Below are 14,232 nucleotides of genomic sequence, written 5' to 3'. Positions count from 1 at the left end.
TTTTTAAGTATACCCTTTGCTTGCTTCATTCATTGTAACATCGCCGGAAGAAGAGATCAGTGTATCTCGAAAGCTCGCACAAATAAAAGGATTTCGTTCGCCACAGAACGGTATCGTCTATTTATTTTTTGATTATATACAGTATATATATATTTATTTATGTGTGTAGTCTAATTTGACACTACTATAACGTTTAATGTGTTAATTGTGTGGGTTCCCTCAAGTTTCTTTCCCCCCACCCCCCTAAGATGTGATATAGAATGAGTTGCAGAAGGGGATTGACACTCCCTTGGATGTCTTGTGACTTGTGATGTCACTATAGCGAGATAGAAGGGTATATAAAACTCCATCCAATGTTCTAGAAACAGGTTAATCAGAGTTCTCTTGGTATGTTCACTGTATATAGGTTTAAATCTATAGATTACTATATTAACAATGTCCTGTCACCCTTGTTGTTTTCAGTGAAGGAATGTGCCCCTTTAAGTACAGGTAAGCACCAGAAGTATGTGTCTGAGATTGTTCTCACTATTGAATGAGAGGAAGCATGCTTTTAGTAAGGAATTATCCGCGTTTCTAACTCCTGAGTGTGTGTGGATCGACTCAACTGGAAGGTCTCTAGTGCAATCCTGATCAGATAGGTATGGAAGAAGTATGCAGTACACAGTAGCAGGTTCCTAATTCAGCAGCCTGAAGTGTAGTCCAGAGTGGTCCATTTAACATGGGACGTCACTAACACTATGCAAGAGACTGCCAATGTAACCCTTACTGCGGGTTACAAGCCAAGTACCTCCCAACGTAAGAGTAAGCGCTACAAAGGGAAAGAAGTCCTGAATATTATTATTTGCCACAAGTTATCAGTCAAATGTGAAGTATGTCTATCTCTGTGAAGCATTACTGACGGATGTCCAATAAAGCACTTTATTGTTTTTAAAAGTTCCTGGCGCCCATCCTTGTAACATTCACGCATCCACACCCAGCCTGCACCTACCCAGCACCCTGAACAGGTATGATAGACTGAGCACTGCCATGTATATAGACCATCTGACGTAAACTCCTTTGTAGCTGGATAAGAAGGGTTACATATAAAACTGGAGACACTACTACATTGGAAGATCTCCTCCTCGCCTTTTTTAAACTAATCCTGAACTGGCCAACCTGCATCAGATTTGGATTGAGGCAGAAGATTCACACATCTGTACTCAGTAATGCACTTGACACCAGAAGCCATCAGCAACAAGTATCTACATCTAATACACTTGATTGCACATTTCATGCTATATGCATGGAACAAGAAATTAAAAAAGGAACAGACTTCCAGCATGAACAGGTTCTATGAGACTTTGAGCAAGCAGCTACTGAAAATGTGTGTGTCGCACATACGGAAACATTACTGCCTTCCGTTACAACTCAAAATCCTCATGAGCAGGATTGCAGTCCTGCTATGGGTAATTGGGATCAAACTGCAAAATCAAATGAGATGTTAAATGGAATGACATAAAAATGATGCAGAAAAGATAAGGCAGAAAATAATGCCTCATTGGCAGCTGAAAAAGAGAAAGTGCAGCAGTCAGCTGTTCTGGAGAGCCATGCAAACTTGGAAACTGCAGCCCCCGGGGAGGACAGGTAAGTGAACACAAATAAAGGTTTTCAGGACAGTACAACAATTTTATGCACAAATAGTAAAAGGATGCAGAGGTAAATAATGTGGCCAGTCAAGACAGAGATCCACTTACTGTAGAGGCAGTAAGGGTGCAGCAGACCATAAATTACACAAACGACATATAAAACATTAAACATTTGCAGGCAGCGCTTAGGAAAACGACTATCAAAGAAGATTGTATACAAGAGGAACCGAAAGCTCAGCAGAAAGAGAAAGCCGTTCACAAAAACATTGTCCGTATCGTGGATGGCATTACAGTGGGTGCTTTAATACCAACTGAAACCCTGCAGAGACCCACCTGTCATTTTGACTTACAGCCGATTTAAACAAAAGACATTTATTTAACGCATACAGTTATTTATTTTGCAATATGCTTCTATTAAAACATTTTCATATTTTGTCCTCAGCTTAGAACTGGGTTAGGTTTTTAGAAAAAATTATATTTTATGTTAGGCGCATACATTTTTGTTATAAATTTAAAAATGTAAAGACTACATATATAAGATATGTGTTAGATATAGTTTATTTGATGCATACTATTATTTGGTAGATATACATGAGGACATGTAAGTGAGGGTGAATGTGTAATGACCCAAATTAGGAGGCTGGATTTGTGTATGAGATGCTGGGTATGATACTGAGGATGAGGATGGTGAAACAGTACTCACACAGACAGAGAGGTATAAATTGACATAAATGTGAGGAGTTTAACCCTTTGATTGCCAGAGGGGCTGCAGGACAAGAGTACCATGACCCCTATGGCACTCTGATCACTTCTCTGAGACCGGGACCTTTGGCACTTATTTATATTTGGACCGGGATCATTCACTAGTCAAAACAAGGTAGTAAGATCAAAATGCAGTTTGTTTAGGTAAACCCGCGTACACACACAATGAATAAACAAAATACAGATAAAAGCACACTTAATAGGGGTCTGGGGTTGAAATGTAGGCTCTACTAGGTGCAGGGCGCCTGCTTCGGTAGGCTCACCCTGACCAGAATATACACCCGGGCTTCCTGGTCATCTTTTCGGCTTCAGTTCCTAGCCGCGACCGCTACATTCTAAAATGAGAACTTGGACCTTGCGTCTGACTTAGTCCCCGCAGGGCAGACATTCCTAGCTTCAAAACGAAGCCGGTTGATCTGCTATTTGTGACAGAGCAACTTTGAAAAGCCCGCCCTAGCTTCATCGACACAAGCCACTAGATCGCCTGGTTCTCTGAGTCAGCTTCCTCCTTCCATACACTCTGCTAAGCTATCGTTAGCATAGAGGTAGGAGGAGTGAACCCTATCCCACTAGCCAATAGGAATGGGTGCTCGTCCTTTGGCTGATGTCAGAGGAGGGGGCGTGCCAAGCCGAATCAGGATGCCCTGTGGGCAGGACATATGAATTGACCTATGGGAAACGCGCCGACATTCTGCTGCTTCACCCAGTCAATCCATTGCCACCTAATGGGCAGGCTCCACTGAGTCTGGCAGACCAGAGTGGCCTCCCCGCAGTGATTTCTGTTCTCCGTACCCATTACTCTGCCCTGCCCCGGCCACTTAGCACCACAACACCTCTGAACATCCCATCTCCTGTTTGAACTCCAATGTCTATCCAGACTTCCCGGCACCTGTGTAGATGCCCGGGTTGACTGAAAAGACATTTATAGTAAAAGCACAAATGAAATAAAACATACTTTAAAACATAGGATCACTTGGGGAGACTCCTATTTGTAAGGGAAATAGGGCTGGCATATCTGGGCTCGAAAACCAGGAGTCTGGAGGACACTGGGCAGCCCTGGTGTAATTCAACCCGCATACTGGCAAATCATGCCTGCACACCGGGGAGAATTAGGAGACTACTGGTATCTTTGGCCCCCAAACTCCTGCAAACAAAACAATTGCATTTCTACCCAAATATCCCACCTAAAACACACACATAGAAAGTTTTATGAGTCTAGGGCACAGGGAACATGAAAAGTGGAAAAGCAGGGAACACTTTAACTTTAAAACCAGAGACAGAACATGAAACACAGACAGAGCTCAGTGCACATCCAGTGAAACTTATACACGGTACAGTGCCTAATTATATATGTATAGATATCTATTAAATAAAATGGTCTTTTAGTTTAACATTTTGGCCAAAGTGTGGTAAGCCCTTGACACTAATATAAATTCTTAATAACCATTGCATTTCCCACTCTCAGGGGAACTTGCTTGCTTGCAGTTTGTTTGTGACAAATCTAATACAGAGTGCTTTTCCTGGTAATGTACAGGTTAATAAGAGCTTCAATCAGACTTAGAACTATGCAACTAATTTTGACAGATTTATTATAAATCATTCTTCCTGGTAATGCACGGGTTATTAAGAATTTATATTAGTGTTAGGTACCCTTGAGATGTGGTCTGCCGTGTAGTGGCTCAAGGGCTTACAACACTTTGGCCAAAATGTTAAACTAAAAGACCATTTTATTTAATAGATATCTATACATATATATTTAGGCACTGTACCATGATAAGTTTCACTGGATGTGCACTGAGCTCTGTCTGTGTTTCATGTTCTGTCTCTGGTTTTAAATATATATTGCCATGCTCAGAAGCACTCCTCTATGACACTTATATGCTTATATATATTGTGGTTATTTTGGGGGTTCAATATGAGCTTAGGTGTCCTGTATGTTTTACAACACTTTAACTTTTACAGGTTATAATACATGGCCCCTGGCTTATGGTGCTAGGTAGCTGCCAATAGGCCCATGGTTCTCAGGGGTAACCTGATGGGCTTAACCTTTATTGTATAGCCTGGTTACCCCCTTACGGTCACAGTCACATACCGGTAATTGTTCCGTCACTGATAACGGAAGGGGAGGAGTCACCCCCCTTCTGTCTGCCTTCAGTTCAGACACAATTTTTTTGCTATGTAGCTACTACGTCATGGAAAAGCCAGGGTGCCACAATCCATGATGTAGTAGCTACGTCCTAGGGCAATCAAAGGGTTTAAGTGCTAATCAGTGATATAGTAAGTCTTCCAACTGCCTCTCCTTGGGAATTACGGTGAAGATGCCATGCATGTTATCTGGTGAATTTAATACATTTTTGAAATTGTGGATGGAGACCCTACATACTGTACACAAAGCTTGTTTTTTAAAGGTTTAGTGGTTTTAATGATCTTGAACCCAAATAGTCAGACTCATTTTTGATAAATAATTAATAGCCATGGTTAAATTGTCTCATACCAAAATGTTCTCATAAGAGAAAAAACATTAATTGTTGACAGGATTATACATGTGAACCATCGACTGGCTAAATGCTAAGATATGGCACAAACTTTCTATAATACATGACTAAAACATAAAACATAGAGAGTAATTTCAATATAACAATTAATTTAACAGCATAACCATAGTTTGACTGCAAAAGGAATTAATAACTACCCTTTTGCTCCAAAATTCCATCGGTATCAGTCCTTAATTATATAATTTTATGGATTCTGTCATGTTCATTCTGACAAAGGCAAACTATTTTAAAATGTATTATTAACTTAAACAGAGACATTACTACTTAATATACAGTACCTCTGAGGCTCTTTGTGAGCTCTCCTGGTCAACAGAAGATGGATTATTCTTCTCCCATATTTCTGCAACATGGTTCAATTCAGCTATTTTGTCTTCAGAGTTTATGTCTGAGTTTAACAATGTTACTTCATAAACTTCTTGAATATCTGTCAGAAAAGAGAAAAAAGACCACTGATAATTATATTCTACTCTCCTGTCTCAAAAAACTAAATATGTAGTCTTTTTACCAGTTATTACATAGTCGGATATAGACCCCTTTGTTGGAAATATCATTGGAGAGCTGTAAAACTTCTAAAGAAAACCGGAAACACACAGTAACATCCTTTGTAATTGACTACATTGTTGTGCTGACACGTTAGTTAATTGTCTGAAATTCATGTCATAATGTACATACAGTACAGTACAAGGTTCATTAAGCGAGCTGATCAAAAAACACGTCCCCCGTCATTTTCTCTGTCATTCCTTCTGTACTTTTGAACCATTTTATCCGATATTTAACACTATCCTACCATTTGGATATGTATTTTTTTTTAATCTAATTTAGATCCAATGTAGATTTATTTTGAGATTTGTAGGGTTCACATCTAGAAATACCTCTAAATGCCCCTTATACTGTATATATCTGCTCGGCATTTGACTCCCAGTATGCACTACAGGTCATTCATTCTTATTGTTGACCCCATATTATGAGCTACAGTATTCTGTTTAGAATTTCTTGTACTTTATATCTTCATGGTTTTCTGGTTAACAACCTGATAGAAAAAGGGGGGGAGACTCGCTCAGCCTCATAGTAATGGTAATGTAGGGGAATGCAGGATGCAATAGTAGCAAAACAGAGAAGACAGGCCTAGAACCACCTCAGAAGGGGTGGGCTGGGGAAGAAGGCCCCTGCTCACATGCATTCAACTGCAACTAAATGTAGTAGAAGGGTGTATTACCCAGGGCATTACATACAAACATCTCCAGCTCTTATTAGTCACGGCAACATATATTGATTTTCACTGCAGCCACCAGCGCTGTCTTATATGATGTATTCTGATCCGCTTTGTTGAGAATCAGCTGTATACAAAGGCGACCCCCATTGGACCGATCTGTCACCTGAGCAGCTATTTAAAACACTCATTGTAAGGAGGAGGAACTTACCCTTGTAAAAGCGACTTCACTCCTCAGCGAAACGTATGTCAGGTACACTGACATCATCACCGTCAGCGCAAGGTTCACACTGGGACACCAGGAAGCTAAGTACATTCTCTAATATTGTCGCTCTGATTTTTCTCACTAACGCTTGAATTCCTTGCATTAGGGCACCTTACCATAGGTTAACTTATGTATTTTTTTAACCTATATTATCAGGTTCCTACAACTGCATTTAAATAGAACTATACAGCGCACACCTCCACCAGTGGTAGGGATTCACAGGGACATCCACCAACTTACCTGTCCTTACACTGATTACCCCTACGAGTTGGGGGATTAGGGTGACTGGAGGTATCAGCGTTTTCATCGGAGCATTTACTATTCAGCCTTAGGGACTGTGCAGGGATCCTCACCTACCTGCCTGTCCAACCACAGTATAGCTTATACCTAGGGTGCATTTAGGTATTTTGCGCCGATGATTATGTTATTGGGTCCACACACACATCTCCCATCTTTTATTTTTATGCCGGGTCAGTCTATTGAACATAGTTGTTACAATTTCCTGTGACGTACACTATTATAACTATTTTCAATCATTCAGTGAGACATGATTTTCCCTATCTTGACATACAGCGTTGCTATTATTGTTGTGTTCCCTTCCTCCCAGAGTTCACTTATCTATCTGCAGCGTCTGGCTTCTACATAGCCAGTCAAATATATTACTGTTAATATCATCTGTTTTCCTGTTATACATACGACTCTAAGATCTCTCCACCACTAGGGGATGTCACCTACTACTTATGCAACAATACCCTGCTGTTTAATGTATTAATGCTGCCTGTTACCAACTACTACTCAACTGTTCTTGCATCATGGGCAAAGGGCAGGCTTTGTACCTAGCATAGTGACTGATCCTTTGGGAACGTTTTTCCATTATAGCTGTCAATAGCTATTTACCTACCAGGACTTCCCACTATACTGTACTGTTTGTTGGCTATTTTTCATCACTGTTACCAACAGTTTTAATATGTATCTGTTTTTTTGTATGTGTCCCTCTATTTTTAGATTAGCCTATGGACTTAATAAATTTGTTTTAATTACTATACATTTAGCACAGGTATCATCACTTGTTGTCAGGGACATTCTTTTGACTTCTAATAGGCTTGTTGCCCGGGGTAATACACCCTTCTAGTTGCAGTTGAGTGCATGTGACCAGGAGGCTTATTCCGTAGCCCACCCCTTCTGAGCTGGTTCTAGGGCTGTCTATTCTCTATTTTGTAACATCCTGATAAGATTTATATGATATTTTTATCTCTGTACTGCATATTACATCTTTATATTGTTCATTTTTTCTCATTTCAGCTACTATTTGGTTGTATATTTGTATATGATATGTATTTCGATTTTTTTTAAAGACCATTCAATGAATGTATGTTTTTTTTTCTGCTGATTGCTGATTACGTTCAGCTACGTTAGCTACCTATCTCGATCTGATTTATTCAACACCCCCATTGTCTCCAATTGTAAGAGAAAGAACATGTTCTTTGCTGTTTTATTCCCTGATGAGGTAGTATTATAACTACGAAACGCGTTGGAACGTTTATTCTGTCTTTTGTGGACTGTCACTGGACAGTCTCTAGACTTTTAAATAGTGTGGCATATCTGATTGAAATATCTCTGATATTTGCCGATCCGCTACATGGTCTCTTCGGTGATGCTACGGGACTTCATCAGTCACCGCCCTTGGAGAAGACTTGCTGAGTGCTACGCCAGTCGTGCCAGTTGCAGTCCCGCTGGATATCAAGAGACCTCGAGTTCACTACTCGGATTTCCTACTACTTACTCTGCAACCATCGCCTTGCACCCTTGTTCGGAGGTCGGCATTGCGAGACATCCACATCAATCATGATGGCCAGTTGCGAATGGTGCTGTGGTAACCCATGTCATTGTGATACATGATATGCTTAAAAGCTCTGCTATTTTGTACATGCGATACTTACCTTCATTAAAATATATACAATTTTTTACACATACTATACTATAAGAGTCGTGAGCTTGTCCTATATCTGTTTTTATATAAAAACCTATTGTAAGTGTAGCCCCAGTAAGAAATAGCGGGCTACTTATCCTTCTCCAACTGGAGTAAGCCCTGGTAAGGGCAGGCACCAGTAGTAATCATGGGTTTACCCCCCCTCACCAAGCCCTGCCTTGAAGTGATAGAGGTAGGCCCCTGACTCTGTGGCAGGCCTGAGACAGAGGGGTGGTCCTGCTCACATCATAAGGGGCAGGGCTGTGTCTATTTAGTGGGCTGTCCTGTGTGTGTCTGAGGGTCAGAGTCTGGAGTGTCAAATGAGCTAGTGAGAGAAGAAGTTGAGCTGTATGGTGAGAGAAGAAGTCAGTCTGAGAGTTCGGTTGGAGCAGAGAGAGAGAGAGAGATGATCCTGTGAAAGCTGAACATTCAGTTTGTCAGTCTGTGCAAAGTCTGGAGGGAGTCAGTGTGGAGTTATGTCCTGGGAGCTGAGGAGTGAATTGCTGGACTGAATTGGAGTAAGATCTAGCAGAGCGAAAGGTCTGACCGGAGAAGCCATGCTTAGAGTGAGAAGGGTGCTTGGAAGAGATACTCAGAGCCCCTCTGAGTAGAGCGGACAGAACTATAGAGGTGGACCAATGCCCCTCACCCTGTTCAAGGGGTGAGGGGAAAGACATCTAGCATCACCCAGAGGCTATACTCTTGGGGTGGATGCAAGGGGGGTATTGACACCTCCTACAGCCCATCCTGCTAGGGTACAACTTGGAGGAGAGGAGAGTAGGGAAGACCCCTGTACACAATTGGAGGGCACTACTGCTATATGAACTGCTGTGTGCCGCTGTGCATAAGTGCGTTGTATCATAGCTAAAGAACAATAAAGACATTGCTGCTATTTTATCAAAGAGACGGTGTGTGAGTCTAAGATCACTCGCCCTGGGACCAGGGCTTCTTCTGGGAGGATCTTAACCTATCCCTATAGGTCTCGTCAGAAGATAGAGGTGCTGCATCGTTGCTAAAGAGATGGAGGCATATACCCCAGAAGCCTGGCCCTGTTATCCTCCCCACCAATGCGGGAGACTCAGGCCCTCCTGTTCCAAGCAGGTATGCACCACCATACACATGTAGCCAGCCCTCAATACACCTTAGAGGCACGATCTGTGTCTGGGGGGGGGGGGAACATGGGCTACATTGGAGGCGCTGCTGAGATCCAGAACAGGACAGGCTTTCAGCAAGGCAGAGCTGGAAGAGTGAAGTGCACCTTCCGTGCAAGTACTGGAGGGAGTAGGTCATGTAATACCAGGGGTAGTCAGGGGAGCGTGGATTCCCGCACAGTACGCCCTGGGTGCCCTAAGAGGGTGATATAAGATGGGTGTATGGCTATTGCTGTCCTAGTCCCTTGAGACAGATAGTGTGAGGCAACTGGGGGGAGGTTAGCCTGTTAACTAGTCCAGGGACCATGGCCCAGGGCCCGCACTATAAGTGGCCAAAAGTAGGAGACGCCCGTACTTATGGAGATGCCCGGTACACTAGCTAGAACCCACATAAAACACACCACAGAGTACTTGTAGGAACCGTCAGCGAGTGCGGTGCACAGAGAGGAGTTCTGCCTAGCCTGGGGTATGCCACATCATACTATTGGGTAAAGCACAGAGAGAAAGCATGCAGAGAACGTTTAATGAGCAGTGTGAGTACAGTCAGTTTCTAGGAACGTGTTACACCATAGACACTGAGAATAGTGCAGATATACATTTGGTGGGCTCATCAAAGATGGAGGCCATCACTACATGTGCTCCGCGGAGCAAGAAAGAGTCCAAAATGGCGGCAGCAGCACCATCCACGGCCCAGCAGTTAGCAGCCGAGTTAAAATGGTGACTCCCGCCAATCCTGGAGCACGCACGTGAATCGTGCAAAGAGACTGTGAGGAAAATGTGGAGGGAGATGTGCAGGAGTTTGGCGCCAAACCCATATCCCCTGCAAAAGGAGCGGAGCGGCGCGAAAGCCGAAAGCCCACCCACCTGTGCTGTGACTGGCCAACAGACAAGGCCACGTCACACTGAAAGAAGGAGTGCCCCTCCTCTTGTTTCCACCAGAGGGAGGGGGCACAAGGAGAGCAAATCAAGAACGTCCTCCCCAGCGAAAAGAGGGACAGGAAGTGAGAGCGAGGAACTTCACTTCTGCCTGACATTCGAGGAGCAAGGAGCTGAAACATTGAACTGTCCCACCCCCCAGCTAATAATGTCTGAACTGAGCACCACAATCTTCCAGTTCCCAGGAGGCTTCCTGGTAGTGGAACTGGACGGCCGAGAGTATCTCCGGTCCCTGTGCATACACTGCAGGACCCCCGGACCGGCCCCAAGCACGAAGGCACGATGCCCTCAATGTGGCACGTTCTACCTGTGGCCTACCAAGCCATGGCCAATGATCAAGACCCCTCAGGGGTGCCTCTCCGGGAACACTAACGGAGGTGGCGGAGACGACCGACGAAGCTGCCATAGTTCCCTGCACCCCTGCCGAGGTGGGAACCAAGGCCCAGCCAACTACAGAGCCGAGCGGAGATCCGGCAAAGAAGAGCGCGACCGCAGTGGAGGTACCGGAGCGAGCCCGTTTCGTACCACTACCCACTGGCGGTGCCGCAAAAGACACAGGTGACTCCCTAGCAGAGAATCCGACCAAGTCGTCTTCGGAGGAAGAAGATGACGTCTCATCGGTGGCGATGCGCCTACCGGCGAACCACCCCAGCTGTAACAAAGATGGCAGTCCACTTACCGTAGAGAGGGAGCAGACGAGTCCGGACACCTCCCGACGGCGAGCGCTGGTGCAGCCTGAGGCCCGTAGAAGTCCCACGGCCGTGGTGACTCCCAGCGCGGTGGAGATGGCGTCGGAGTTGGATCCAGAGGGACCCGAGTACATCAGCCTGCAGCGGAGCGGTAAGGAGACTCCACCACCCCCTTACTCCCGCTAGGCAAAGACAGCCCCTGCAGAAGACGAGAAGGAGAGGCGTGCGGCCTACTTACCCGTCCGCAGACCAGATGATCCACCACCGCACCTTCCAGTCCTCGACGTACTTCCGGTGCATGACCACGGAGCGGATGGGGATTCCGCGAGCGGCAGTGATAACATCACTACCGGGTCCGACTGGAAGAGAGGCCCGGGACCGTTGTTCTCCCTGAGGAGAGCAGCAATTCTCCCCGAGGAGAGCAGCAATGACCGCTGCCATGGCCACCCTGCATAGCCAAGGTCCTTCCAGAGGATCGCAGGGCTCAGCAGAGAGGGCCAGCAAGAAACTGCCCACTGGTCGCGGGATTACCCGCTTGCTGGACATGGAACTGGACATTGCCCCAGCCCCAGTCCCTAGCGCCCTTGCCCCGGCCACTGCCCCTGCCCCGTCATGAGTATTACCACCTTGACCTAGCGGGGATAAGTTAACGAAATACCCCAAGTACTCCAAGGACTTGCGGGATTGGGAGTTAAGTGATGAAGGATCTGATGGAGAGGTACCGTATGCAAATGTAATTCATATACCTAACGCTGTACCATCTTCTCCTATATCTAGAGGGAGGGCCCGAGGGTCCCATACTACTGCTGAGGTCGGGACTGTAAGCATAGTGGTCCACAAAATGAACCCTACTAGGTACTTCAACGCCAAAGGGAGAAGAAATTGCTCGTGCTCTTCAGAGGCGGGTACGTCTGGTGTCTCATCACAAGTGGAGTCAGAGGTAGATACTGGTAGTCCCTTATCCGAGTATGAGCACTGTGACAAGTGGTGGTCACCCCTGTTCACTGTGTACCACGCAGGTATGGACCGCACCAGGTTCCTTGTAATAAGGAACAACATAATTGATCATTGGTTGGCGGTAGGTGCTTTTACTCCCCAGGAGGTGGCGGATAAGTTAGAACACAGATTTCAGGAGATAGAACAAGGGATCATTCAGCCTAAGGGGCCTAGCATTTTGTATGACGATATTGCTCCAGTAGAGCCGGAGTTTTGGGTTCTGCCAAGCAGGGTGGGTCCCAAGAAACTGCCTAAGTTGAGCAGGGCAGACAGAGCCATAGTGTTCAGGTTTAGGCAGTCCCATGGGTACGAATACCCTTATGTGCCTGAACCACATAATGAGAGAAATTGAAGAGAACCGAGATAGTTGGCTCCGAGCGGCCGTACAAGAGTATTTGAGAACCAAGTTTGGTAAGGCGGGTTACCACAATGAAGACTGTATTAGTGAGGTGGTCCGGGCTTGGAGTGTAGGGCGGTGCATATACATGCACAGTGTGATATACCGGCCAGAGTCTGGGTCGGTACAGCCCGATTATATAACTGTAACTGACCATAATGGGAGGAAGGTGCGCAAACCGGACCCCAAACATTATCATTAATGGTTCTCCCCGTTGGGAGTGACTGTACTGTTACTGTTACGCCATCTGGTGGTTGGCTCAATGCAATGTTTTGTGTTTCCCTGGTTTGTTCTCCGCAGGATGGTTCTGCTAAAAGTAGGTCCAAGTGGGGACCATTGGATTCCACCAGAGGGAGAGTGTAGCCCATGTAAGAAATAGCAGGCTACTTATCCTTCTCCTACTGGAGTAAGCCCTGGTAAGGGCAGGCACCAGTAGTAATCATGGGTCTCCCCCCCTCACCAAGCCCTGCCTTGAAGTGATAGAGGTAGGCCCCTGACTCTGTGGCAGGCCTGAGACAGAGGGGTGGTCCTGCTCACATCATAAGGGGCAGGGCTGTGTCTATTTAGTGGGCTGTCCTGTGTGTGTCTGAGGGTCAGAGTCTGGTATGTCAGTTGAGCTAGTCAGTTCTGTATGGTGAGAGAAGATGTCAGACTGAGAGTTCGGTTGGAGCAGAGAGAGAGATGATCCTGTGAAAGCTGAATGTTCAGTTTGTCAGTCTGTGCAAAGTCTGGAGGGAGTCAGTGTGGAGTTATGTCCTGGGAGCTGAGGAGTGAATTGCTGGTCTGAATTGAGTAAGACCTAACAGAGCGAAAGGTCTGACCGGAGAAGCCATGCTTAGAGTGAGAAGGGTGCTTGGAAGAGATACTCAGAGCCCCTCTGAGTAGAGCGGACAGAACTATAGAGGTGGACCAATGCCCCTCACCCTGTTCAGGGGGTGAGGGGAAAGACATCTAGCATCACCGAGAGGCTATACTCTTGGGGTGGATGCAAGGGGGGTATTGACGCCTCCTACAGCCCATCCTGCTAGGGTACAACTCGGAGGAGAGGAGAGAGGGAAGACCCCTGTACACAATTGGAGGGCACTGCTGCTATATGAACTGCTGTGTGCCGCTGTGCATAAGTGCGTTGTATCATAGCTAAAGGACAATAAAGACATTGCTGCTATTTTATCAAAGAGACTGTGTGTGTGTCTAAGATCACTCGCCCTGGGACCAGGGCTTCTTCTGGGAGGATCTTAACCTATCCCTATAGGTCTCGTCAGAAGATGGAGATGCTGCATCGTTGCTAAAGAGATGGAGGCATATACCCCAAAAGTCTGGCCCTGTTATCCCCCACACCAACGCGGGAGACTCAGGCCCTCCTGTTCCAAGCAGGTATGCACCACCATACACATGTAGCCAGCCCTCAATACATCTTAGAGGCACGATCTGTGTCTGGGGGGGGGGGGACATGGGCTGCATAAGAAACATACATCCTGTCTCAATTCCTTAACCTAGGTTTTAATTAATATCATGGAGTTAAAAACTAATTCTGTATACCACAGGTCCTAATATTAGTGGAGAAAGGTGGGGATTTATTGTCTGCTATAGAGCACTTTGTTGCAAATATCATTGTATATCTGTAATGCTTCTAAAGAAAACCTGAAAAAAACAATTACATTCTTTGTAATTGGCCAC

General features: G+C 45.4%; 1 protein-coding gene across 6 annotated transcripts in view; it reads right to left on the bottom strand.

The window, feature by feature from the left end:
- DLG2 (discs large MAGUK scaffold protein 2) overlaps window positions 1-14,232 on the bottom strand; it is a 1,892,764-nt gene that overhangs the window by 1,683,666 nt on the left and 194,866 nt on the right. For all 6 annotated transcript variants that reach the window (XR_012800043.1, XR_012800042.1, XM_075592575.1 and 3 more), the window contains one exon: window positions 5,221-5,366. Coding sequence is in view for 4 of the 6 variants with exons in the window: in XM_075592575.1 (XP_075448690.1) it covers window positions 5,221-5,366 (146 nt within the window). In the remaining 2 variants the exon portion in view is untranslated. The remainder of the gene's footprint in view (window positions 1-5,220; window positions 5,367-14,232) is intronic.

Source organism: Ascaphus truei, chromosome 3, assembly GCF_040206685.1.
Source record: "Ascaphus truei isolate aAscTru1 chromosome 3, aAscTru1.hap1, whole genome shotgun sequence".
NCBI classification, from domain to species: Eukaryota; Metazoa; Chordata; class Amphibia; order Anura; family Ascaphidae; genus Ascaphus; species Ascaphus truei.
Note: the sequence above shows the minus strand (reverse complement) of the source record. Positions and strands in the feature narration are given on the sequence as shown.